The sequence below is a fragment of the Cadophora gregata genome (assembly GCF_030347475.1).
Source record: "Cadophora gregata isolate MNR1 chromosome Unknown scaffold_1, whole genome shotgun sequence".
NCBI lineage: Eukaryota > Fungi > Ascomycota > Leotiomycetes > Helotiales > Ploettnerulaceae > Cadophora > Cadophora gregata.
Window position 1 is genome coordinate 2015927 of NW_026695924.1, and position 26320 is coordinate 2042246.

Genomic DNA, 26320 nt, shown 5'->3' on the forward strand with positions numbered 1-26320 from the left:
CTTATGTCGTGGAATAGCCTTGCGGGACTCGTGCTACCTGTGGACGTCGCAGTTGCCTTGGAGTAGGGAGGAAGTTGCGGTCTTGATATGGAGAAACAAGAGAGTGTCCGCGCGGGGATGATCGAGATCGAGGAGGGGGAGAAGGCAAGAGCGACAGCGTGGCGCGGCCTGAAGAGGGAAGGAAGCCGATGACATAGTGCTAACATCAGAGGGGATGGATCGCCAGGTCCTATTTAAACCTCTCGATGTCCCATCCCATCCCACGCTTCGCTTTCTCGCGGTCAGCCTGTCACTGGCGCGTTGGAATGAACCCCGCTGGTTGTTTCTGCAGCTGTCTGGGCTGGGCAGGTGTGCCGAGTCGGGACTCGGGCTGCGGGTTAGTGATGAGACGAAGCCGCTGGGACACTGATCTGCTGCTGCATGTGATGCGCTGAAAACCGGAGGCAAGGGCAGAGTGGGCGTGAGTGGACACTGGACACTGGACACTGGCCGACAGGGCCTGGGCAGCAGTGGGGGCCGCGCTGCTGCAGCAGCTCCTTTCCAGTGCGGGACCCAGGGCGCCAGAAAAGCTGCCCTGGCATCCAGAAACTCTTCCATTGGTGGAACCTTAGATATTCCATGGCGAGGCTCTCACAGTCTTATAAGTACTGAGCCAAGAAGTGTCAAGGTGGGGTAGAAACCAAGTCTGGCCCTCAATCTCAACTTCAACCCCTCGAGGAAACACTTCAACACCATGACCAGGACCATAATATCAATCGGATGCAGCCCCAGCCAAGCCCCGACGACCATAGCACAGAATGCTCGCAAATCCCCAGATGCTGCCTGCTTTTCCGAGAACTCCCGCAAACAAATCCTGAACATGCAGAAGCCGAATACATGCAACACATCGCCTATCCCATGCCTAGGTCGCTCGGCTATTACAATTTCAATTGTCATAGTTCATATAAAGGCTTGCTCAGTCCTTACCTGAGTACTCCCACGTATTCCCTTTTCACTTTTGGTGCTGTGTATGGTTGAGAGTTCTGACGACTCTGGCGGGATGTTGGAGTTTCAACGCCTCTTCGCCTTGAATTCCTCCCACTCACAATCACTATCGCCGTCCTCATAGTCCTTCATGGGGCCTCTCTCATCTGCGTCCTTCTCACACCATGCGTTCCAGCGCTGCTCATCCTTCGCATCCCACATACTCTCGAAGTCATCCATCTTCTGGCGCAGTCTCTTGTATCCAGTGACACGGCATTGGATGAATCTGTGACCTTGCGTAAATGTTTGAGAGATAGACGTGGTAGGGTGGATAGTTGAAACGAGGTTGTTCACAAACTTGGTCTCAAGAACCTCAGACTTGATGAGCGCTGGGATTTTTTGGACGTTGGCACTAATGGGCTTGACCTCTTCAGTTGCCTCGGACTTGATCAGAACTGAGGTTGGTTTGATGATGGGCCTGATGGACATAAGTGCCTCGACTCGATCGTAGACACAGTTCTCGAGATATCGCCGCTTGTAAGAGACCTCAAATGCATCGTACGCATCGAAGGACGCCTTCCGTTTCCGCCCAAAGATGGCGTACTTCAAAGTTCCGTCGACCTTGACCCAAGCCCGGTCTCTCTTGACTCGGACTGGAAGAGGAGCAATGAATCGCAACTTAACGGCGTCAGTGATGTGCTCCAAATTCAGGTGGATCGAATTACTCACAGGGAAGTGTGGATGGAGCCTTGGTGGTCTCTGCTGAGAAGACATTTGCAGAAGACATCTTGAGATCTGTGATGGTCAGAGAACGGAATTCAAGTGAGTTTCGTAGTACATATAGCTAGTTGGTGTATTGTGGTATTGAGGTGGGATAGCTGTGAAGAGGTAAGGTTCGAAATCGTTGTAGACGGAGGAGTTCTTGGATACTTGAGAAGAAGTATGCGCAAAGAGATTCTTGAGTTGCTTGCTTTTTGGTTCAACGATGTGGAGAGAACTTGATTGTAGTGTCTGGAAGAAGAAGAAGCGCAAGAATTTCTATGTCGCTGTGGCTGTCCTCACATAGCTTCTACAATAGGAAGATTTTCTGCTCGCGATCCTATTGTTAAAGGGGTGCGCGGACGAGGTCGAGATTCACCTTAACGAATGCAGCCCCAGCAACCGTGAATGGACGATGATATGTGCAGGTGGAGTCCGCTCTGCTGGAACCGTATCGTGCGATGAAGAATCAAAAAGACTATTCACGCAACTTACAACATAACCGCTTTAACTTTTCTGGTCCGCTTCTGACGATAGCATGACTGTGAGCATCGCGAAATCGCCTCGCCGCTGCATACCTAGGATTTTCCATTACGCGCAACCATAGCCACGAGGTCACGATCAAGGGATTTAAGAACAACGACAGCCGCGTATAATGCTTGTGTAACATTGGGCGGCGTCAGCAATCTGTTGTTGCACATCGCAGCTTCATGGTATTGTTCGCTTCCCAAACCGCATTCTGGACTTCCCCATACCTGATTGCCATGTCAATCTCCACCAAATTAATAATGATGTCTTTATTTACCTGATGGAACTTCTTGCTTGTTCGATGCGAGGGCTTGCTTTTCCCCATATTTGGCCCCTATAGGCTGGGCGGGTTTCTTGTGTGGGTCGTCGCGACGAGTTCAAGTTTGGTGGAGGTGGCGGGAGGAAAGAATCTAGGTTGCTTTTCCATAAGATGGCTTTACCCTTGTGAGTGAGGGAAAGGGGGAACTTCAGAGCCAGTGTTTATCAGGGCCATCTGGGAATGGTTGATTGGTTCTAGGTAATAGTTGGTAATTGCCAGAATTGGTCTTTGACGCCTGATGCTGGTCTATTCCTATGGTTTCGGATGTTACTCCCTGCCTCGCTCAATAAAGGCAGGCATGTTCCTCGGATTGGACAAAGCATCTTGAGAGAACGTGAGCATCTTCTAATTACTATATCTTCAAGCAGGGAGAACTTTCGGTCACAGACTTGGTTAATGATCGCCAGGTTGTTTGCAATAGTGCTAGTAAAGGTTACCAACTCAAGGACAGTGTTTAGAGACGATGTCTTCATAAGTCTTTGTGACTGGAACGAGCCAATTACACTTTTATGGTGGTAGTCAGTTTGCTTATTCGCTCTCTTACACGGTTCAAGCCAAGTGCGCTCTGCCTCGACCCTTCCAGACGAGGAGGTCGATCTCGGTTGTGTTGCTGTTGACAACTGACGACATGAGCGCTTGTCATGACTTCTGTAGCTCCATATTCACTTAGAATTGCAGATGGAGTTTTCCCAGCCCATGAAACGAAATCGTTCCTGGAACAAGATCCATCTTCCAAGCCCTCCAACCGTTTTGAGACTCTATAAAAAGCCCAACCCAAACCATAGACACATCACCACCTAACGGTAGGGAATCTCTCACCGCTTCAGCTCCTCTCCACCACTAATCCACCTATCTAACCCATCCGATTATTCAAGCAATCCACTTCTACTTTCCTTTTAGCCCCTTTCCTTCCCTCTGTCCCTCCGAATAAACAAGCCCCACGGCTGTCCCTAAGCGAAACTCAAATACCCCTTGTCCTGTCCCACGTCCAATGCAGCCCAACCCAGCAAACGCATGCGGCCACAATGCAACAACAAACTCTAACCGCGCTCAGATCACTATCCTCCACTCACCGTCCAACTGTTCTTGTCCAGCCAATAAACGCGTCTGAAATTAGACATTTTCGAAGGTTTTGTTGCTCGTCGCATCCATTACCGGACAATTGGGTTTCCGGCAGTCGGTGAGGAGAGGGTTGTTTTGTGCAGAGGAGTGGGTGGGTAATTTCCGATGGGTCGGTTGCTGGGTTTCGCATCTCGGAATCAAAACTGGTATTGTGAGAATACTTAGACCTGGAAAATAAGGGGCAAATGAGAGATTTCTTTTGACGATGTGATTCAAATTTCGTGTGAGAAAGCTCGGCTCGGCTGTGCTGTGTTTCTTTGTTTTTGCTGAGGTTCGTAATGGCAGTGGCATCTCGGGTTGTGGGGGAGAACAAAAGCACGCGCTGGAGCGGGAAAGTGAAAGCTATTTTAGGTCCTCGACATGACGATTTAGAGACTCAACTTGAGTCCATTTAATTCTATACCGTGATGAGAAAACTCCCATTTTCGCGATGAGTATCGACACAAAAATGGTGCTAGTCAGGCATCTCGGCGATAAATCTCCTCCCGGCCAATAAATCCACCATAACAGTCCCATGACTGTCGATACGAAAAACTATTTCGCACCTCTGATACCGCCACATTTATGATGACATGTAAGAGGGATATATTACAGAACATGTCAGTCCCTTCTTACATCCGTCAACGAAATGCCTGGAGAGTTCAACCCAACAATGGCGCCATTTACGCGCCATCTCCTTTGCCCAACAACACTAGATTGGCAACGTTCATCACCGTAATTATTCCCCAAATGATGACTGCAAGCGTAGCAGTGATCCAATTGTTCCGCATCTTCGTTCCAGGTGATGGTGATGTCGGTCTGGTGCTCGGAATATCCACTTCCTCGTCATCAAAGTGCTCCGAAGTGCTATTGGTCCGTACAGTCATATACTTATTCCTGCAAGTAAAGTAGATCAACGGAGCGGACACAAAGGGAAGAACGACACTCAGTGCTACCTGAGAGCCGTTCAGAGCCGCAGAAAGACCCTCTCTCCCCACAGCCCCAGCAATGATGATGCTTGGTGTGATAGAGATACTTCTGGTAATGAGACGCCGCATCCAGGGCGCAATCGTCCATTTCAGAGCTCCCTCAGATACCATCTGTCCGGCAATTGTACAGACAATTCCAGCGCTGATACCGGACAAAAGTAGGGCTAGAGCGAAGACTGTTCCAGCTGCAGGGGCAATACTGTCGGAAAGTAAATGGTAAATACCGAAGAGATCAGCATCCTCGGCCTTGGAACCGTAAAGTGAGGCTCCTGCGGTGATCAAGATGGCACTGTTGACAAACAGAGCGAACGTGAACAGAGAGACAGCCAATTCGATAACGGAGTACTTGAGACAGAAGTTGATGGCAGGAAGTGAAGGGTAATATTGCACTTTCTCAACACTGTCTGAGCGAATAGATACTGGAACAATGCCGTTGTCGATATCGTACTCCTGTAGACGTGCCTGTACAATACCACTGCCAAGATACAGACTATGAGGCATTACGGTTGCGCCTAGAATACCGCAGGCTTGGTAGAGACTACAAAATGTTAATTATCAGACTTGGTAACTTGAGAACGTACTCACCCCTTGGACTCAATTATCGCAGAATTTGGAAGATATCCACGGAAAACGTCGCCTACAGGGGTATCTTTAATGAGGCTAAGTTGAATGCAGAAACAAATCACAACACCTAGAACTAGGGCTACAACAAACATCTCAAATGCTCGAAGCCCCTTCATGGATCCATTTGGCTTGTAGAAAAGCAGAATGAGAAGTACATCGACAATCGAGAGCGCACATCCAGCGACCAGAGGAATTTGGGGAACCAGAAGGTTGATTGCAATAGCTGTACCAATAACTTCGGCAATATCTGTAGCAATAATCTGTCAATTGTCAGTAATGAGTTCCTGTACTTCTTGGGCCGACTTACTGCTCCTTCGGCCATGACATAGAGGTAATAATTCATCCATCGAGGAAGAAATGCTCTGCAAGCCTCAGCCAAATTTAGTCCACTGACACTTCCAAGCTTGATGCACAAGCTTTGGAGAAAGATGGCAAAGATGTTTGACATCAGAACGATGAAGAGCAACCTGAACCGGTAGGTAGCACCAGCAGCCACATCCGTAGAGTAATTTCCAGGATCGATGTAAGCCACTGAAATCTATGAATTCCACGTCAGTGTGTGTAGTTTAAAGCTGTGAAAAAATGAGACGTACCATGAAACCAGGACCAACGAACTTTCCATAAGTCGTGACCCCTTTTCGGATTTTCATGAAAATTTTGATTGGGAGAGAAGCATCGGCCCCAGTCCCATTCACATCCCCTCTCCCAGCACCAGCAGGATCTCCATCAGCAACACTAGGAGCGACCATTCCAGGACCGTTTCCCATGGGGTTGCTCTGCTGGCCCACCCCCTTCGTGGCCACCGTCTCCCGTCCCTTGCCCCGGATCCCATCATCGTCCGGAAGATGATCAACGCCACTCATGAATTCGTTACTCGCTATCCTCCTCAGCTCTCGAGCATTTGCGATTCCATTGAGATCCTCCCTAGTTGTCAAATCCGCCGATAAAGAGCTTGGGTTCTGGTTGAAGCCATCTCCCTCTGGCTCCTCTGTTCGGGACGGGCAATTCATTGTGGCGACTCGAAGTCGAAGTCAAAGTCGAAGTGCTAAATTTTCGGAAATTTCAACCTCAGACCCAAATTATTGTTAGGAGGGGAAGCGGGGGAGGGAAGCTTTTAAGTGTTCCAAGCTATTTTGCTCTTCTGCTAAAACCCAAATCCGGGGAAGGGGCTAGGGTCGGGATTGGCGGTCTAGAAGACTCTCGGGTGCGGTTTTGCCCGGTGGGAAGGGGCCGCGACAAATCAGGTGTCAGAGGCTTCCCGGTTGATGATCAAAGACTGCCGAGCCATGCCATGCAGCCATGCTCCATGACATCGTCGTCCACGCTTTGATGCTCATATTCTTATATTCATTTTGGACCTCCCTTAACTCGATTACAATTGTTACTCAGAGACAGCTGGCTGACTGTGAATACGAGATGGAGTCATGTCATGTCATGTCATCACAGGTGCTGTCTGTCAGCTTGTTTTCGATTTTGGGGGATCATCTCGATTACTTCTCTCGGATTCGAGGTCCTGTTCAGACTGAATGCGATGATTGCCCTTCATACTACTCGCTAGGTATGTTCAACAAGCTTCCCATCTTAGCAGCTGGCGGGCGTGACAGGAAGCCGCTTATCCGTTTATCGTCTAGAAGTAAAAAGTTCTCCTGAGAAACTAGTCACACTGTAACTTTCCTCCCATGTCTTGTACCTCCATCCCTTTGGTAACCAAGCGAGGCTCGGAACTCATTGCAGACACGAGTATAGCCACTCTGTAAAGGAGACAGCGGCATCTTCACGAAGCAATTACAGATACCCTGCGAGTAATAATGAATCACACTGAGAAAGGGAAGTCGAGAATTTTATAGTCTTGCAAGAAGTAAAAGACGTCTATTGGCTCTGAAGGAGCTTGATGGGACAAGTGTCAAAAGCCTCGGCCATCCGTATTCCAGAAGCTGCAGCCATTCAACAATGGCCCCATCTAAAGCTGCAGGAACAATGACTATACCACATCGCTGCCGACTGGACTGCATATTGTCGGTGAGCCACAGGCACCCCAAGACCTCGCGGAGAAAACCCAGGTGTACATAAGGACTTGGCACATGTTCGGCCAGCCAATGACCCATTAGCTCTAATGTATGCAAAAGGATTTTGTGGTTTCCATTCATTTAACCTATTGACATGCAGTCGCATAATATCAGGCCACCAAAGTATGAATGAAGTCTTCCCCTTTGAAGACAGACGCCTGCCCATGCAACGCCTCGCAAATACGACTATCAATGTACACAGGATTTATCCCCTTGATATGCCTGAAATCTCAAATAGCCCCCGACCACAACTATTCTATTTGGGGTCTGATTGGTCCAAATTCATGTAAAGCTTTTGAAGGGCCTTCTTCTCACGGCCGTCGGACTCGAGGACAGTAATCCAATCACGGATCTGGATACCCACACCTCGTTCTTTATCCTCTCTCCATTGTCCCAGTCGTCTTGCACCTTCGACCGTCAACTTTTCAGGAGGGGCATTAATTGGACCACTACCAGGCGTTCCAGGGAGACCTTGAGTGTTGATACGTCCGGGAGTGCTTGCCCCACTACCACCACCTCCTGGTGCGCCGCCCGTCATCCAGCTGTACTTCTTCTTCTTGCCGAACAAACCTCCTCCACCACCTAAGAACTGCGCCGTTGTAGTGTTCGCAGCCGCATGGTTGGCAGCTTCGTTGACCTTTGCCGCGGCATTCTTCTTTTGCTCTTTCTTCGTAGGGGCCTTTTCCACTGAGTCAGGGGCAACAGAGCCTGGTGTGCCTGGGATGATCGAGCCTTGTCTAGATGCACCATCCCCAGCTGCGCGAGCTAACCGTTTACGCAACCGTGCTTCTTCCTGGTCGCGTTCTTTTACTGCTGAGGCACGTAAAGCGCTGACAACTTCGTTTGTGATCTTCACAGGAGCAGCAGGGGTCTTGGAAGTTTCTGAAACCGGGGTTGGGAGCTTAGCAGCAGAGCCTGGAGAGTGTTAGCATATAATTCAAGCAAAATTACGCCTTGGTCATACGGTTAAGTGGGTTGGAGTGCGGGCTGACTGCACTCTCCCATCCGCTTCGAGGACCACCATCAGCAACAGTGGTATCAGCATTGCTGGGAGCCGCGGCGTCAACCCAATCCTCGGGAATTATGCCGTGGGAACCCGTCTGGCGACCTTTTGCAAGTTTGACAGCATCCTCCACCAAGCCTCGCAGGCGATGCTTCGTCGCAATTGACATAAGTGCGACTTGATCGACGAGCATGGTGTCAATAGGGAGGAAAGTACCGTTGGTAGCGAGGAATGTATTTTCTGGGCCAACTTGAGTCTGCACTTGAACACCACGCTGACTAAAATGCTCTGGTAGCTTCATCGTCCCCATCATTCCACCCTTGTCCACGTTCAGTGAAAGTCCATTCTCTCTAGCAACCTTTCCCATCTTGGCTTGAATGACCTGGACTATGAGAAATGGATTGCGAAGCTCACGTTGCCGCGATGCCGCAAGATTCGCAGCGGCATCGTTCCACACGCGATCAGCCAACTTCTTGTTATATTCATCTTGCGATTTTGCATGAACTTTATCGGCAGCAGCGTTCGCAGGTCCAGCGCCATAGAATGAAGCTTCGTCTCCCGGTGGAAACTGAGTAAAGCTATGCCCAGAGGAGATGTTGCCAGACTGGGAACCTGATAACTGAGAGTTGAAAGAGTTGTCGTACAGCTGGAATGTATATTGTAGCCCCTCTTCTTCTCGTAGATCGATACCCGTGCCTCCTAGAACATCCATCACGTCGACTCCATCCTCCTTTGGCCTCTCTGCAGGTTTCGATGGGGGGCCCATTGTGCCTTGACCTTGGTTCGGATGCGATATTTGGCCTTGGTGAGGTTGCGCTGCAGATGGTGGAGCCTGGCCATAGTTGCCAAAATCTGGTCTTGGACTTGTATGGGGAGGATTAGAGAAGTTAACAGAGCTCTGAAAGTGAGGTTGATGATTGGTTTGATGATTGGACTGGTGATTAGATTGGTGGTTTGGTTGTGATTGTGGAAGGGTAAGAGAAGGGGTAGTGTGTCCATTCGAGTATGGTGTATTGTAGACCCCTTGTGGAATCCCTACAGTCGCAAAATGAGGCGAAGCTCCTGCTGATGACGGCGCGGAAGCTCCCGGACTCATAGTGTACGGTGACTGAACGTATGGAGAGCCTGGTTGTGATGATGGGTTTGGAGACAATCGTTGCCTTTTGTTCGGCGGCATGCCAAACTGCTGTTGGGCGCCAGGGGAAGCCGCATTCTGTGGGGGGGAGTATGGCCTCGGAGGCATTGGAAACTGCTGCTGAGGTTGCGCCATGGTGCCAGAGTAGTTCGCAGCTGGGATACGGTCTCTTCAAATCTCCTTCACAAGGCAGGCGCAAAGCCCGCTATCCTCCTGAAGGCTCGTTCCATGCGCGAGCGAAGGTTCTCCGGTATCGAATATGCAGTCTCTGCTTGATCCACCACGAAATCAGGTCCTGTTCTGTCTGGCTCGTTGTCGTGAGCTGGCTCGAGTTGTTGTGATAAAGGTGAGGATGGAGGAGAGAACGCTGTTCGTTCCCTCGAATTCGCGTCGTTAGTCACGTGAAAAGTCGCGCTAAGCTAATTAAGCCGGCCGCAAAAGGGCACAGCTCGTCGATTCACCTCCAGGGTTTCTCGACGATGACAGCAGATTCCTCATGGCCCTCGAAGTTCAGCATACCCCGCAAATATAGCTATGTATATCAGTTGATCGCAATCAACTGCGATAAGGCGAATAATTGGATAAGGCTGTCTTCTGACCCAGGAAGGAAGGGATAAGGACAAGCTTTCAATATGGCTTCCAAGCGCAAAGCAGCAGCAATGGCGCCTCCAGCTGTCGAGGAGCCTGTAGACCCAGCTGATGAGCTTATGTTTCTTTGCTTGGGTGGTGGTAATGAAGTCGGCAGATCCTGTCACATCATCCAGTACAAGGGGAAGACTGTAATGGTAGGCTCAGAATCCATGCCTCGAAAGATATTTTTGCTAAGAAGACCATAGCTGGATGCTGGCCAACACGCAGGCTACGAAGGTCTTGCCTCTCTTCCATTCTATGATGACTTCGACTTGAGCACCGTGGACGTTCTTCTGATCAGCCAGTAAGCGCATACTTTCCTATATTCTATTCGCGGTGGAGGTACTTTGTTGTCTAGACATAGACATAGAACAATCGTTCTGCCATTGTCTGCGCGGGCTTATCGGCCACAACTTTTCCTATTTTGCAAGTCAACATGTATACGAGAACCAATACAAAACATTTATCACACTGCAAATGCATGGTCTTGATTCTGTGAAGATGACCCACATTTGAACCATATGTTTGTACATAGTTCACCCCCATTTTGATCAACTCGTCTGACTTGTGCCTGTTTCCTGAAGAAGTGCACTGGCTGACATTTCCTAGTTTCCATGTGGACCATGCAGCTTCTTTACCCTATGTACTGGCAAAGACCAATTTCAAAGGACGAGTCTTCATGACACATCCTACAAAAGCTATCTACAAGTGGCTCATCCAAGATAGTATTCGAGTTGGCGGTGCATCGTCAGACACCAAAGGCCAACCTGTCTACACGGAAGCTGACCATCTTTCCACGTTTCCAATGATTGAAGCCATTGACTACCATACGACCCACACCATCTCATCAATCAGAATTACACCATACCCTGCCGGCCATGTTCTTGGAGCTGCGATGTTCCTAATCGAAATCGCAGGACTAAAGATATTCTTCACCGGAGACTACTCTCGGGAGGATGATCGCCATTTAGTATCCGCTGAGGTTCCGAAAGGTGTCAAAATCGATGTTCTCATTACTGAATCAACCTATGGCATCGCATCGCATGTTCCGCGTGTAGAGCGGGAACAGCAGCTTATGGGCTCTATTACTGGCATCTTGAATCGAGGCGGACGAGTTCTGATGCCCGTTTTCGCACTTGGAAGAGCCCAAGAACTTCTCTTGATTCTAGACGAGTACTGGACTCTCCACCCAGAATTCCAGAAGATACCAATCTACTATGCTAGTAACTTGGCCAGAAAATGTATGCTGGTCTATCAAACATATGTCGGAGCAATGAACGACAATATCAAGCGACTTTTCCGAGAAAGAATGGCTGAAGCCGAGGCTAACTCAGATACTGCGTCGAAAGGTGGACCCTGGGATTTCAAGTACATTCGATCGCTGAAGAATCTGGATCGGTTCGATGATGTTGGCGGTTGTGTCATGCTTGCCAGTCCTGGCATGCTGCAAAATGGTGTGAGTAGAGAACTTCTAGAGAGATGGGCTCCGAGCGATAAGAATGGTGTCGTTATTACTGGTTACAGTGTTGAGGGAACTATGGCAAAGGAGATTATGAAGGAACCAGAGCAGATTCAGGCTATTATGTCTCGCAATACCGGCGGAGCCAGACGAGGTCCCGGGCTGCCAGACGCCGAGAAAGTCATGATACCTCGACGATGCAGCGTTCAGGAATACTCTTTCGCCGCACATGTCGATGGGGTTGAGAATCGGGAATTCATTGAAGAAGTCGCCGCACCTGTTGTTGTAAGTTGATCGCTTCAGTATGGAACTTCTATACTAATATAAAGCAGATTCTTGTTCATGGTGAGGTACATAACATGATGCGACTGAAGTCCAAACTACTTTCGCTCAACGCCGATAAGACAGACAAGGTCAAGGTATTCAGTCCTCGAAACTGTGAGGAGCTTCGGATCCCGTTCAAAGCAGACAAGACCGCGAAGGTGGTTGGAAAACTAGCAGCCAATCCTCCTCCTACAGCTGACGGAAATCAATCACAGCTCATGACTGGCGTCCTAGTGCAGAACGACTTCAAGATGTCACTTATGGCTGCTGAAGATTTGAGAGAATATGCAGGCTTGACGACCACAATCATTACATGCAAGCAACGTATGACTCTTAGCGCTGCAGGTATTGAGCTGATCAAATGGGCGTTGGAGGGTACTTTCGGCAGCATCGATGTCTTGCCAGAGAGCAGATCTAAAGACAAGACGAATGGTGACACGCACATGAACGGATCCTCGGAGGATGCTGATGAAGAAATCTCGAGCCAAACCACTGCATACCTAGTTATGGGATGTGTTACTGTTCGACATCGAAATAATGGCGAGGTGGAATTGGAGTGGGAGGGTAATATGCTGAATGATGGTATAGCTGATGCAGTCATGGCCGTGCTATTTTCAGTGGAAAGCAGTCCAGCTGCAGTAAAACGTAAGTACACTTCCCCAGCTTTTTTACCAACTTAGCTAATCTTTAACAGAATCGTCAAGCAAGCATTCTCATTCTCATGAGCTCCCAACTCGGAATTTACACGCAGATCTCTCTCCTACCGAAAGACTGGAACGTTTGTTTATGTTCTTGGAAGCACAATTTGGCGCAGAAAATGTCACGCCAATCGCAGTCCCAAAGATGATTCTCAAGGGAGCTATTGATTCTCCATCTGCCATCAAGGCTGACGAGGATGGAGCATCCGAGGGATCTGAGGAAGAGGACAGAGAGCTCGAGGCCCTTCAGAGAAAGGAAATCGAAAGATTGCACAAGATTGGTATTCCAGTCCCCGGAGTAGAGATCAAGGTCAACAATACAGTAGCCAAGGTGTGGCTGGAGGATCTAGAGGTGGAAGGTGCAAGTCGGGTATTAGTCGAGAGAGTAAGGACCGTCGTCGAGAGAGCAGTCGAGGTCACGGCACCTCTATGGGCGTAAAGATAGTTTCGAAGGCATTTCTAATTATCTGGCATTGGGAGGATTATTTAGGAGTCAAAGCAGGGGCTCTTTATCGTCATATTCTACAAGCCAGTGTTAGGGCAATAAAAAGGAGCATAGCTGGGCAAGGAGTAACTTGGTACTACCAGCAGGCTTGGAACGGCCTGCACTGTAACACCAGGAAAAACACAAAAACGAATATCTCGACTGAGGCTTGACTCGTCGCATTTATGTTGATCGTGCCGCTTGTCGATACCCTGAATCATTGAACTGCATCTCCTTGGACATATCAATGAATCGCATCTTTGCATACCTATCATCCACCCACCGCCTCAGCCGGAACGTCATTATGCATTCCATCCCTTAATTCGGGCTTCTTCACAAATATTGATCTGCCGCTCTCATCCCAAATCAAGCTTGAATAGCTTCAAATCCGCCTCACTCCGGGGATCACCCAGTTTTAGACTTTCCACACCGACAAGCATCAGGCCCCTGAAGCTTGCTAGCGCCTCGGCCCGGGCGGTGGTTGTGCTGTGTGGCTGGCCAGCGCAGCATGCATGGCGGGGAGGTGGAGGTTGTGTTGTGTTGTGTTGTGTTGTGTTGTGTTGTGTTGTGTTGTGTTGTCTCGTGAGCCGTGAGCCTCGAGCCTCGACCCTTGCCCGCCTGACGGCCCCCAGGTCTCAAACCATAAAACCAAGCTTCTCTCCACATCCAAGCAGTAAACAAACTCTCCCGCAATACCATCCGTCGAATCGACATCCAGCACTCGACAGTCAATTTCCGATTCTCGATATAGAATCGTAGACAACAAACAGCAATAACACGAACCCAACATTAAGATGCCATTCTCCGCCAACTGGCAAGAGAAGCGCGTGCACCTCTGCGTCCTCGCTGCCCTGTCCGTCACGATCATGCTGTTCACAGGCGTACATCTACGACATATGATACCTGCGAGGCAGAACTGGAAACACCACACGCTGGACTGCAACTCTTTCTTTGCATCGGACGTGGTTGAGTGTTCGCAGATTCCCACAGTGGAAAATAATAATGCGGGGAAGGAGGACTGGCTTTGAGACCTTCAGACGGATACGACGATATTCGGTCAGAACAACCTAGGCGGTAGACCCTCTGAGTTGGTACTTTGAGATTGAGCAGCTGGAACGAACGCCATTGGAGACTTACCAAAACCCAAACGCTGCTTTGCCGGAATTCCGATGAGGAATCAACATGCATATCCAGATATTAGGTTGGAACAGCACATGACTGCACCTCGAATATGCAACTAGGAGAAGGACAACATACAGATATCAAGAAGTATGCTGGAAGAAGAATAGCATCCCCCAGACCCTCCATCGCACACGTTCGCCTTCTACCTACCAGCGGTTGGTCGAGACTGTTGACGTGTAGCTGCTAGCTTCCAGCGTCTCCAAAAGCAAGTGAGAACTCTTAGGAGAAGGAAAGGAAAGGAAGCCTTTTCGGACTTGACGCGTATCACACATGTCTGGAAAACTGCAATAGGTGTTTCGATGGCTCCTTGTAATTGACTTGTGGTTGCCAACCTGGAACGAGGAATACGGCAGCGACATATTGTGCGGAGGACGTGGCCCGACTTTAATTACTGTAGCGAGTGATGGGAATGCAGGTGATGGCAGTTTGGCAGTGTGTATTAAGGATGTCAAACTAGTGAGCCGTTAATAAAGAGCCGTTGTGCCGTCGTGCAATACTCCTCAGATCTGAGTTTGAGTTATCAATTTAAACAAGTCTATGTTCCGACAAGTACTACCAAGTGGTGAGAGATCGTCATGCTTCTATCTTCAGAATTTTCTTGAGATTATGCTGCGTGTCTATGTCGGAGGGAGGCGATCTCTTGAATGAATGGCTTCATTTTGATCAACGTGGACTGATCACAATTCTCATCAGATGTTTCGTATCATTAGAAGTAGTCCAAACGATAGAGACTTTTGCGAGTCGGTCCAAATTAATTAGTTAGCCATACTCCTCAGAGCAGAATTATACAGACTTGGTGAACGAATCCAAATAATACAGCCTAACAATACTCCGTCAATTCGAGTTAGCAAGCTGTGACAAAGGTCAAGATGACTTCATGATGTCTTTGCCTGAAGACTCTGGCACTCCCAAATCAGGGATGGCCCTGTCCATATCTTGATCCCACGTTATTTCCCTCGCATCATGCTGGTTATTCTCCTCTCTTTGGTCTACCCAATTCTTTCTACCTGCACCTTGGTATAAACATGAACCGAAATTGCACAAAGTACAACCAGGTCACGGCTTGCTCGGCTCCCCGGAGCAGTGATATTTTTCATGCGTGCGACACAATAGATGAGCTTTGGGAAGAGAACCGTTCTTCGATTCAAAATATTCCTTACGGCTATTGTCGTATCGTAATGCTAGAAGATCGCCTTGGGGCCCCAGATGGAGCTTGGGAAATATCATACTTATCAGCGCATCCCCAAAAGCAGGGCATGAATTATGATCCTTCAATAAAGACGCCAGTGCCAAAACACCTGCAAACCACTGGTCAAAATGGTTGTCCCATAGCGGGAAGAACATGATAGATCTTGCACCTGGACAAGCACTCAATAGCTCATTTGCCCACTTTTTGAGTCGCTCAGGATTGACGGTAACGGACAAGTCATTACCAATAGGGTCAGAGTTTTGTATAAATTCGCCATCCCTTTCAAATCCAAAAACCGTTCCCTCGCGAAACGTTCGGAGCAGTGAACGAAGAGTTGAACGTCGTAATGGTATTTGACCGGTTGCGAAAGGCAATTCTTGTTTAAGTGCGGATCCCTGGATCGAATGTCCGAAGACTTCTGTTGTTAATGCGCGACCAGAGTTCGAAGTCTTTGAGGATGATGGTTGGACTGAAGGCCGATTTGCTTGAGAGGAGTCATGAATGGCAGTCCATTCATTGTCTTCGTGTGCTGCTGTGCTGGGTATGGATAGAGTATTCGAGCGCCCTGTGGAAACCCCGGATTCCAGGTCAATGTCTTGGAAGCAAGCATCAATCAACATTACTCCATCAAGCTCTAGCCCTTCGCGAATGCGATAACAAGCCCGAGAGAACAATTTCTGCATCTCTTCCGAAGCCAGAGGCTCCAAGAAAGCTCCTTCTCGTCGCATCGTAAGACCCCTTTCGCGAAAATTGCCAATCGGAGAGAATGTATTGGTTGAAACTCTGGACCTCTGGCTGGGTGAATTTCCTAAACCACTACTAATTGCTGTTGTTGCTTCTAGATCAGGATGTATATCTGAGTGCCTGTAGCTCATATTCGCCTTTGGAGGAGATCCAAGCATTGGTGTCTGATGTGCAGTCACAGTTGTCGGAAATGATACGCCATGATCGCTGGCATCATTGTCCGAGTATGTAGAAATAGTATGAGCCATTCCAGGTTGCAATGAAGACAATCGTGACAGATCGATCGAATCATATCCATGAGGAGATGTCCAATCTTCTGGAATTGACCTCTTCTCGACGAACATACCAAGTCCATGCAGCATTTTGTCCGCTCGGTGAAAGTGATTTTGCATTTGAACCAGTTCCAGGTGCTTCATGATGGCGGAAGATATTTCTGTCATGGATTGCAATCCCTTGCTATCGAGCCCATCACGGGGTTTATTATCCACGACGCAGAATGTACCAATAACATACCCTGTCGGGCTGGTGATTGGAACCTCGGCGTAGAACTTCATGAAAGGCCACTCAGAGACGTAGGGTCGATTTCTGAAGCTGTCCATTTGAGATAGATCATTCATGACATAACTGGCTGGGTCAGCTTTGATTTGTGGCGTGTTGATATTGAGACTTCCGTCTTTGGCGGTGAAGACTTCAATAGCTGTGCAGGATTTAGCAAATTTCGTCGGAGTGTTTGTTGAGAGAAGGATGGTTATCTGTTAGGGGTTTAATGTGGTCAGGGAATACTGACTGCTTGGACAGACCCCCCACATAAGGTCAAGCATCCTTGGGCCGAGATATACTTCATCTCCAGGATCAGTTTGCTCCAGGTTGTGCAACGAGACACTCCTTGTCGCCTCCGCAAGTATGTATTGATTATCATGATCCATGAGGGATATAAAGCTTCTCTCACATTCCAGTCGAAAAGCACCGAGCTGAGCGAATGCTGTCAGGGTGGAGTCGTGTGTGAGACGTTTGGAATCATCTGGAGCCTCTGAGCCTTTGACAGCTGGCATACTGGGACCTGTTTCATCGCAGTTTTCTTTGCTGCTCACATCTGGAGCCCAATGGGTAGAGATAGAGGATCTTTGCGAGTTAAGCTGGGGCGTGTAATATCTGTTGAATGGACCGTGATTAGAATATATTCTCAGTAAAAGCGATTTGTTCCGGAGTAAGGACTACAAACTTCATGAGATCCCGAACACGGGCTCGTTCGAGATCTAAGGGTGTCTGCTGCTGTGGAAGCATCGCAGCTTACTCGTAGGAGAGATTTCGCGGAGAGAGGTATTAGTAGAAGGGAATGAAGAGGAACTGCGTGGTGGAGTGGTGATGATAGGAAGCTGTTTTTTTCTGGAGGCGGGATACCACTGCTCGACACCCTGAAAGATGTACTACTACGGTGGTGAAGCTGTTGATCATCACGATGGACAATAGTGGGATGAGGAGAGGTGGGGTTGGAAGGAGACAGACAAGAAGGACGTCAAAATGAGGTGCGTGGTCTGGACCAGCGCCAAGCCTTCTCTATTTACATATGCGAAGCACGGGGACGCCAACTGGAGTGGAAGGAACGAGGTCTGGCAGCTAACATATGGCGAACGTGTAGAAACAAAGCTCACGATCCACGGCGACCAAGCTTTCGAATATTAATATCAGAATGGCCAAAATCTACAAAGGGATAGCGTCAGCAATCGCGACTCATTTGGTAGCTTGAGTGGACAAGATGACCTCCGCCGGCTAACCGAGTTGCATCGACTGCCTAACAATCCGAGGAAGCAAGAACATCAGAAAAACACTATCAAAGGAGATCACTACACCAAATCTTAAGAAGCTTTTGAAACGCAAATGCATCCTGTTCGCAATGGAGCCCAGAAAGGATTGGCGATCCATGATCTTTCCGTGCATTTTGAACCTCACTAGGGACGACACCAAACCGTCGCAATTCTCCAGGACTATGTCCCAATACGAAAATTACATAAATGGTGCGATCTTGTGTTGAAAATCACTCTTTAATCCAGAGCATTTGGAACATTTTAACTTCTCTGCCTAGCAGTCTCCATGGATGCAGGACTTAAAAGCACGGCACAACAAGCAAGCAGAAGCACACCTGCTCATCGCTCAATGCGTACATAAATGCACAAAGTAGACTGAGCCAAACACAGTTCTAGCTAATATGTATAAATGTATATCAGTATACATATATATATTCTGCACACGCTGCCACACACTTGTGCAGCAGGTGTTTGAGTTCTCGCTTACTGCGGCCACATGAACCACGACACTGAAGACCAACAGACCAAAGACAAGGACAATCGAACCCATTGAGACGCTGTTCAAACGGAAGAAACGCGATCTAAGATACGAATCCTGGGTTGTTAGAGTCTTGATAGGTTTTTGGCAGTAACGTTACCTGACTTTGGGAACTTGTGTGGATATTCCAAGAATTTCCATAAATATCGAGGAAATTCCAAAGAGCAAGTGGCGATTCTTTAGGACTGTGGTAGCAATCTCAAGCTGATATATATGAACCAGAGTCTCCAAATCTATATCGTGTCAGCGTTTTACAGATCAGAGTTTTTAAGCTTGGACATTGAGTTGAAAATTCGTTACTTCCTGCTGTCCACCAATCTCCACCATTCTCGATTACAACCGAGCCCCCCGATAAATCGCAATGAAGTCACCTATTATGTATATGCCATGCAAGTTTTCTATAGGTCAATCGAGTATTACAATACAGCTGCTCAATCTTCCTCTCCATCCTCCAACGGATAGACGTCGATTCCATACGTCTCATTCAGCCCCACCCTCTGCACCACCTTCCCACTCTCCATCCTCACCCAAGTCTCCACATCCATCTCTCCTGTCTCTCCTTTCCCACCCCCATATCCACTAACCCCCTCAAATCCCAACTTGACCACCCTCACACCCCTCTTCCAATTCCCATACCCTCCATACCCAGAATGTTTACAAAAACACAAATGCGGGCCCCTACCCTTTCCCTTTCCACTCCCACTCTCTCTTTCAACCTTCCCATTGTCCTCCCCACCCGGCCAATTCGCACACCACCCCTCCCCATGATCATGCCCCGAAAACACACTATGCACCCCCCTCACCTCCCTCAACGCCTTCATAAACCCCTCATCCTGCCACCCATCCCCCTGTCTCGCAAGTGGCACATCATCATTCAATCCGGGAAAATGCACCGACTCATCACCCACATTCGGCAGCAGCGTTTCCTGCACAGTGAGGAATGCCGAGGGCGGGATATGCACGAATACTATACTCGGGATGACTTTCTTGTACTTTTTAGTCACGGAGTTAGATTCAGCCGTGAACCACTCGACGATTGAGGGGTCGACCCAGTCTGGGATCTGCTCCGAACCAGGGGGATTCTGGAACGGTGCACCGCCTTGACTGTCGAGAAACCACAGTATAGCGAGCGGTGCGCAAGATGTAGATGCAGTTCCATGGCAATTTTCTTCTCGTGGATAAACAGGTAAGTAGTAATTCGTCACACCGGCCACACCCTTAGGTGACGACCGCGTGTATGAAAGATCATACTTGTTTTCTTGGGCGAAGAGAGCAGTTCGTGAGAGGTTGAATTGCGAGTCGTGGTTGCCGTAGGTGCTTGCCCAGGTAATTTTCCGTTGGACAAGAGGCTCGACGATGATGTCAAGGTAGGAGGTGGAGTTTGTGAGGAAGGTGTTTTCGCCGGTTATGAGGTCACCGTCTGGAGATGATTAGAATGTGTTGAACTGGAGCATATTTTGGGTTCGATGTTCGAATGAAAGAACGATGAGTGAAATCAGAAGTGAAATGTTAATGTTCGACTACATACTCAGCACTACAAAATCCGATTCCTCATAATTCAGAACTGCATTCATCACCTTGGTAGAAGACACATCCTGATCAATCCCCCATCCACTCTCTTCCTCGCCATAATGCAGATCCGAGAAAATCGTAATTTGAAACTCATTCTTTTCATTAACACGCAGTAGAGGCTGGTGAGAATGTTTTGAGGAGGATGATATGACAGATGTAGCTGCGAGCCAACGGGAGAAGATATTAGGGAGGAACATTGTGTGGAGGACCGCGATGATCGCGAACATCAGGATTGAGAGTGGAAGCGCCATATTTATGTATTACTCTCATGGTTGGGAGTATTGGGCTAGTAAATGAAAGTGGGGTGGAAGATGAAGACGTTGCTTGATGAAGAAGGTCGATGAGATGAGGTTGAGATGCGTGCCGAGAACACTGAAGATGATTGGCTGGTGCTTGGCAAGAGATGTAACGTGATTTCGGTGTGACTTTCCAAGATGGGTAAGGGTCTGGAGTTATTAAATGTTAAATATAGTAAAACAAAGTGATACCTAGGCAGATGTGAAGATCTTGAGAAAATCTATATTCTATGTTCCTTGTTATTCTCTATCCTGGGTATCATCCCGCCATTTCAATATCATACAATCTACCCCTCCAAGATACCCCACCATCTATTCTATTTTTTGGCCAACTCCTCCCAATTATTCTATAAATTCTAGAAACCCAACCTCCATCCCATATTTTACACGTCTCCTCTTCTATAAACACCCGTCTTACAAACTTGCAACCGCGACCGCAACAACAGCAGCAAGGGCAACCGAGCTCAATCCATACTCTCTCAACGAGTTCGCAGCGGAAGTCGAAATTGGCGTCGTGCTAGGCGAAACTGGTCTCCCAGTCGCTGATGGAGAAGTTGAGTTTGACGCAGTAGTTCCGTTTGATATGTTCGTCCCAGTGGGTGATGTTATGAACGTCGTGCTTGTGCTTGTGCTCGCAGTTGTGTTTGAGTTTGAAGGATACCCCGAGATTGTGGATGTAGGCACTGGAGCGTAGATTGTGAGAGAAGGTGTGTATGAGGCTGTAGTAGTGATATTGCCATTATTGGGACATACTGGAGATGCGATGACGAGGTTTGAGACGCTGGATAGGAGGAGGGTTGTGAGGAAGAGTGTGGTTGTGCGGGTTGAGGAGAGCATGTTGAAAAATTGCTTGCTGTGATGACTGACAAAGGAAATCTAAGTAGTTCTTGGAGCGACTGTGGTTTGACGAGGGTAAGAAACAGTATTGGAATAAGGTAATTCAAATCCAAATGCTGGTGGAAAGGAAGAAGGTATATATGAAGACTTCTCAACTTCGCCTCAGATTCCCGTCCATTCCGCCATCTGCTTACGCATCGCACCTAAACTCACCGGTGCCTTGCGCAGCGCAGTCAGCCTCATGACGACGTCTCTGTGCTATACAGTCCGGAATCGCTTGTAGAAGATTCTTTTCCTTCAGCTTAGATGAAATTCAAACTAATCATCTTGAAATGCCGATATCCAATCGGTGCTGGTTGTTGTTGCGAAAAGAAAAGTTCCGAATGTGGCTGAGTAGTGCTGACGACAAAATTTGCTTTGCGCCACCGATGTCAACCTCGGTGACACCGTGGTGGCAGGCAGCGGAGGGTCGGTACTTGTTGAGATAAGCTTTGTAGATATTAATATATGGCGAATGCGAGTAATTTGGATCTTGAAGAGCCTCTTTCATGCGAGCAATCGTGTCGATCTTGAGGTTGAGATGGATTCGTGGTTGTTATGCGGTTTGTGAAGTGGTGATATTCAGTGGCGACTTTCTATTTTTAGTAAGCGAGAAGCTTCAAATATCAACAACCGAGAGATCAACTCTGGCGATATTATGGAAGGGAGTGAGTGGAGACGCTGGTGTGGTATTAGTTGATATTAGATTAAATTATAATTGTATACAAGCCGTTCGATTCTACATCCAGAAGGGAGCCCAGGTCAAATTTTCTAGATATCCCGATCTTCCTTGTCAGAGACTTGAGAGGTAATCCCCAGCTCCCGATATATCACATCGCACCTCCCAAAACTCTCCAACACTTCAATCACCTCTCTATGCTCAAATGCCTTTGCAACCTCCATCGCACTTCCATACCTCGAGGTCCTCACTCCTGCATCAGCACCATGAGAAAGCAATACCCTGACAAGCCTTGCATGTCCTTCCGCACACGCAACATACAAAGCAGGTCCAAGTACATTTCCAGGAAGTACAACTGCATTGACGAAAGCACCTGCGCATATGAGCTTTTCAGCAATGTCGATGTTGCCCTCTTTGGCAGCACAATATAATGGAGTGCCGCAGTGGTCTGACGCTCGGTTGATCGTGTCGACCAGTGACTTCCTCTGAAGGATGAAGTCCACCCCAGTGTCAAACTGCTGATGAATAGCGATGTGAATCGGACGCTCTCCCACACAGTCTTCGGCATCGATATCAACGCCTTGAGATTCCAGTTCTTCTAGAGTGGCTAAATCACCATTTGCCATAGCCTGATGAGCAGCGTTACCGCCCCTGTTAGTAGCAGGGCGATCGGTGTCTGCCTTCTCAATAGTCTTGGTCATTCGTCCTTGATTCCACATAGATTGGAAAAAATTGGCGTATCCCAAGTTCCCCATCAATTCATACTGGCTGGCTCTCTCCACCATTGAGCCTTCCGGACTTTCTCCCCGTGACGCACGTAGGTATCGAAGTCGATCTAACTTGTCTTCATTTTGCACTGCAACGAGAAGTGCGTTCAGATATTTAGCATCCTTGGTTGATAGTGCGGGACCTTTCGCCATGTAGTATGCCGCTAGGTCTAGATCACGTCTCTTGATGGCTTGCAAGAGACCTTTGTCAGTTTCTTGGAGTGCTTCTGCTGGATTTGATGTGTCTGTGACTTTCCCTGGACCACAATATTCTTGCCATGATGGATTATCAAGCCGGTTTGGTGTAGCTTTGACCTTTAGTGCCTTCAGGATTGCCTGAACGCCAGGCTCATATGTGGCTTGCCTCAGGGATCTGTCAAATATAGCGACCCACGTTTCGCCATCATCTTCTGTGTGATCAAGTTCGAAATTGGCAGCTAACTTTCGCAGGGCGGGTAGGTCGCCAATCAACAATGCTCCGTAGTCTAGCAGAATTTGACAGACCTCTGGAAGTCGATACCAGATGGCAACATATAACGGGGAACAACAGCTGTGATGCTTAGATCTCCGCCCAATCATTCTGCTATCGGCATAGCGACTCGTTAGATTCACATCAGCCTTGGCGTCAAGTAAACATGTGATGATTTTGAGTGTCCGCGAATCCACAGGGTGCTTGAATGTGGGGTATAAATGAGCGTTCTCGTTGTAGCAGAGAGAGTCATTCGAAGTGGGGTCCACCACAAGATGAAGAGGACTTGGATATCGAGCAAACTGGAGATCCGGATTTGCACCTTCAAAAAGAAGTCTTGAGACAGTTCTGAAGAGTCGAAGCTCACAAGCGACGTGAAGGGGTGACGTTCTGTGACTGGCATTTCCAAACCGTTCACTTATTGTCCAGCCTTTACTATCGGCATGGTTTATCCCCCCAAGACGGAAGTGAGCCACATATTGTATCCAAAAATATAGAGATTGGGGAGCAGAGTCGTTGAAGAGACGTTGAAAATGTGGTCGTTCAGTCTGGGGATCGTATGAAGCGGCATGCTCGATAACGCGAGTTGCTGCATGATGGTAGAATGGAAACCTCTTGCTGAAAGCTTCTCTGGCTGCAACGTCAAAAAGGTCAAATGGCGTTTGTGTCACCGATCGCAGTGCAAGATACGAGAAACATGCCAGTGCTGGCCCAAATCTTTCAGTCTCTGGCATCAAGTACTTTTGGACGGCCGGACAGGTCTGAGAACTTACGAGAAATTCTCTGATGCTGACGTGTGCGAGTTCAAAACTACCCCTGGTCATACGAACAAGACATCCAAGCCATTTTAAAATGGAGTCTGGGTTTGGAACGTCTTCTGGATATAGATCTTGAATATCATCGTGCATGCATACCATATGCACAAATTCATCCATCTGTATGCCTGGTGGTCCCCAGACCAGCCAATTCAGGGCTCTCTGTACAAAGTATTGGGTTTGGACGGAATACTCGGCGTTGATTTTTTCAAATAATCGACAATATGTTGCTGGCAAGCCACCAGGTAATGATTTGAGCTCGTTTTCAATGCTGCTGATGCTGCCAGTGCTGGGTAGGTTCTGTAGCAGCTGGATCTGGCAAATGGTCCAAAAGAATCTACCCTGAATCAGTCTCCGTTTGACATTGAGATTGCTCGAAAGACATTTCGAGCTCATACCGACTTACATTCCATCTGAATGATCAACTACTGCTTCCAAGACCTCCGTCTTCAATCCGTCGTCATTGAGGTGAAGCTTATGAATGTTGGCGGCGACATAAAGCCGAAGATCAGATGGCCTCGCTTCAACAAAAGTTTGGTTGAAATTAGATAGATGGTATGCTATATCCGTCTTGTCACGGCTGAAGACGATAGTTCTGATGTTGCTTGTGCCTTGGTGCAACGTGGATATTACATGCATCAACTCTGACCGGTCTGGTAATGCCCCCACTTCATCCAGACCATCGACCACAACTGATACAACATCAAAATGAAGCGACAGTCGTTGCACCAGTATTCCAAGTTGTATTACGGTAGGTTTCTTCAGCACTTCGCCCGGTGTATTGTAGGATTTGTAAAACTCAATTGCATCCCGAAAAGCGTGGGCGTTCTGTTGACAGAGCTGTGTCACAAGAGATCCCAGAATATATACTGGATTCTGGCTGTCGGGGTCATTATATAGATTGTAGAAGTAGGCAAGCCCCGACGGCTTGGACAATGAAAGAGTTTCGATCACAAGAGACCTAGGAAGAGTCAACGACAGCTCTGAAGAAAGTCGGATGACCTACGCAAGAATCGTCTTTCCCGCCCCCGCAACTCCATGGATCCACAGTGCGGAATTCCTTGCATTCGTCCATCTCAGGTACTCTGGCGTTTCGAATATCCAGTACCCAGTTCCGTCTTGGTGGGCCTCACGGAATCCCTTGTGCTTCAATGCCGGGTCCACTGGTCCAAACCAGCGAAGGATCTCCTTGGGCTCTTTGCTCTTATCGACATCAAACAACTTTTTGGGCGACGACTTCAAATTGATCACAAGAGAATTCGATCGTTTGGTAAGATCACGCACTTTTTTCGGTGACGAGACCCTCTCTGCGGAAACCGACATGATAGAAATCGGAGGTTTGCACACGACATTAGCTATCAGCTCTGGTAATAAAGTTTTCCAGATGAGCCAAAAAGGCTCAGTTGCCTGCCACGGATGGGAAGTGGATTTTAGGAAGGACACTGTGTGCCATCGCTACCTGGCGAACGTGAAACTCTCTCCTTCAGTGCAAACAAGATCAACCCGAATTCCTTCAAAGGCGACTGGCAGAATGTAATATAGATTGGGACACCCTCTGACTCGGGGCCAACCTAAGGGAACTCCCGTGTGGCGTTAAAGCTCTAGAGATTAAGACTTCTTGTTGGTCGCGGGTTAGACACAATTATGCCAATACCTGGATCATCTTTGACTGCAACAGAAGTAAATGACGATGCAGAAGTATTGAAAATTTTGTTTTTGTTTGATCTTTAGATTGAGGTTACGGCATGAGGAATGCTCATTGGAATGCAAAGACTACTTATATAGTCTGCCTCGCTCACCAACAGGTAAATCTCTCAAGCTCAATCAAGTCACTTCACAGAATATTCCACCGTGTAAAACCTTGGGACTCTTCAATTACCTTACAACATGTAGAGTATCACATTGAACAACCTCGACATCGCCAACCGTCCGCTACCAAATTTCGATGCTCGAATAATATAAGAGAACAAGGGGCACCAAAGAATGTTAGCAGGAATGGTGTTGAGGAATGTGAGTATATTAGGAATCTACGCGAGACTGTATTTCCACCCTGTCTCGAACGCCACCGAAAGCCTGGGTACAGAATCGCTCAATTTCAAAGTATCTTATGAAATGATGCCCCAAGCGTATCTGTCAAATGATCATGCAGCGTTTATTTCATGGTCTTCAGAAATGGGCCCGCAGTGTTGGCGCACTGCAGCGCTGGAAGGAGGACTAAAGATGCTTACAAAAACTTTTCGAATTACGCATAGCACCTGATAATCGTGACACATGAACCTGAAATATTTTGGGCCACTGTTTACAAT

At 48.0% G+C, this 26320-nt stretch overlaps 8 protein-coding genes across 8 annotated transcripts; 1 reads left to right on the forward strand and 7 right to left on the reverse strand.

Moving 5' to 3' along the window:
• Positions 1–1050: 1050 nt before the first annotated feature.
• ONS95_000681 (uncharacterized protein) lies at positions 1051–1737 on the reverse strand (the record flags this gene model as incomplete). The annotated part of the gene is made up of 1 exon (XM_058493848.1): positions 1051–1737. The coding sequence occupies one exon, from the start codon at positions 1735–1737 to the stop codon at positions 1051–1053; it is 687 nt and encodes a 228-aa protein (XP_058364050.1).
• A 2616-nt stretch (positions 1738–4353) lies between these two features.
• ONS95_000682 (uncharacterized protein) lies at positions 4354–6293 on the reverse strand (the record flags this gene model as incomplete). The annotated part of the gene is made up of 4 exons (XM_058493849.1): positions 4354–5197; positions 5245–5543; positions 5591–5821; positions 5877–6293. The coding sequence occupies 4 exons, from the start codon at positions 6291–6293 to the stop codon at positions 4354–4356; spliced, it is 1791 nt and encodes a 596-aa protein (XP_058364051.1).
• A 1312-nt stretch (positions 6294–7605) lies between these two features.
• ONS95_000683 (uncharacterized protein) lies at positions 7606–9622 on the reverse strand (the record flags this gene model as incomplete). Its single annotated transcript, XM_058493850.1, has 2 exons — positions 7606–8264; positions 8314–9622. The coding sequence occupies 2 exons, from the start codon at positions 9620–9622 to the stop codon at positions 7606–7608; spliced, it is 1968 nt and encodes a 655-aa protein (XP_058364052.1).
• Positions 9623–9959: 337 nt separating this feature from the next.
• Positions 9960–15123, forward strand: YSH1 (endoribonuclease ysh1). The gene is made up of 6 exons (XM_058493851.1): positions 9960–10272; positions 10324–10421; positions 10727–11861; positions 11909–12545; positions 12595–13649; positions 13670–15123. The coding sequence occupies exons 1-5, from the start codon at positions 10120–10122 to the stop codon at positions 13035–13037; spliced, it is 2466 nt and encodes an 821-aa protein (XP_058364053.1). The 5' UTR covers positions 9960–10119; the 3' UTR covers positions 13038–13649; positions 13670–15123.
• Positions 13638–17712, reverse strand: ONS95_000685 (uncharacterized protein). The gene is made up of 3 exons (XM_058493852.1): positions 17420–17712; positions 16985–17349; positions 13638–16894 (listed from the first exon to the last, which is right to left on the reverse strand). The coding sequence occupies exons 1-3, from the start codon at positions 17479–17481 to the stop codon at positions 15321–15323; spliced, it is 2001 nt and encodes a 666-aa protein (XP_058364054.1). The 5' UTR covers positions 17482–17712; the 3' UTR covers positions 13638–15320.
• A 1081-nt stretch (positions 17713–18793) lies between these two features.
• Positions 18794–20609, reverse strand: ONS95_000686 (uncharacterized protein). The gene is made up of 2 exons (XM_058493853.1): positions 20069–20609; positions 18794–19960 (listed from the first exon to the last, which is right to left on the reverse strand). The coding sequence occupies exons 1-2, from the start codon at positions 20361–20363 to the stop codon at positions 18972–18974; spliced, it is 1284 nt and encodes a 427-aa protein (XP_058364055.1). The 5' UTR covers positions 20364–20609; the 3' UTR covers positions 18794–18971.
• Positions 20610–20822: 213 nt separating this feature from the next.
• On the reverse strand, positions 20823–21245 carry ONS95_000687 (uncharacterized protein; the record flags this gene model as incomplete). Its single annotated transcript, XM_058493854.1, has 1 exon — positions 20823–21245. One exon carries the CDS (start codon positions 21243–21245, stop codon positions 20823–20825), a length of 423 nt encoding a protein of 140 aa, XP_058364056.1.
• Positions 21246–22005: 760 nt separating this feature from the next.
• ONS95_000688 (uncharacterized protein) lies at positions 22006–25513 on the reverse strand. The gene is made up of 3 exons (XM_058493855.1): positions 25021–25513; positions 24421–24975; positions 22006–24351 (listed from the first exon to the last, which is right to left on the reverse strand). The coding sequence occupies exons 1-3, from the start codon at positions 25335–25337 to the stop codon at positions 22056–22058; spliced, it is 3168 nt and encodes a 1055-aa protein (XP_058364057.1). The 5' UTR covers positions 25338–25513; the 3' UTR covers positions 22006–22055.
• Positions 25514–26320: the final 807 nt, after the last annotated feature.

Coding starts and splice junctions, on each gene's coding strand:
- YSH1 (XM_058493851.1), top strand. CDS start 10,120: ATGGCTTCCAAGCGCAAAGCAGCAGCAATGGCGCCTCCAGCTGTCGAG. Junction 10,273..10,323: donor ACAAGGGGAAGACTGTAATG/GTAGGCTCAGAA, acceptor AGAAGACCATAG/CTGGATGCTGGCCAACACGC. Junction 10,422..10,726: donor GACGTTCTTCTGATCAGCCA/GTAAGCGCATAC, acceptor GACATTTCCTAG/TTTCCATGTGGACCATGCAG.
- ONS95_000685 (XM_058493852.1), bottom strand. CDS start 17,481: ATGCTTCCACAGCAGCAGACACCCTTAGATCTCGAACGAGCCCGTGTT. Junction 17,350..17,419: donor CGTGTTCGGGATCTCATGAA/GTTTGTAGTCCT, acceptor TCCATTCAACAG/ATATTACACGCCCCAGCTTA. Junction 16,895..16,984: donor GTGGGGGGTCTGTCCAAGCA/GTCAGTATTCCC, acceptor AATCCTGCACAG/CTATTGAAGTCTTCACCGCC.
- ONS95_000686 (XM_058493853.1), bottom strand. CDS start 20,363: ATGGCGCTTCCACTCTCAATCCTGATGTTCGCGATCATCGCGGTCCTC. Junction 19,961..20,068: donor ATCGGATTTTGTAGTGCTGA/GTATGTAGTCGA, acceptor AATCATCTCCAG/ACGGTGACCTCATAACCGGC.
- ONS95_000688 (XM_058493855.1), bottom strand. CDS start 25,337: ATGTCGGTTTCCGCAGAGAGGGTCTCGTCACCGAAAAAAGTGCGTGAT. Junction 24,976..25,020: donor GCGGGAAAGACGATTCTTGC/GTAGGTCATCCG, acceptor GACTCTTCCTAG/GTCTCTTGTGATCGAAACTC. Junction 24,352..24,420: donor GTTGATCATTCAGATGGAAT/GTAAGTCGGTAT, acceptor GATTCAGGGTAG/ATTCTTTTGGACCATTTGCC.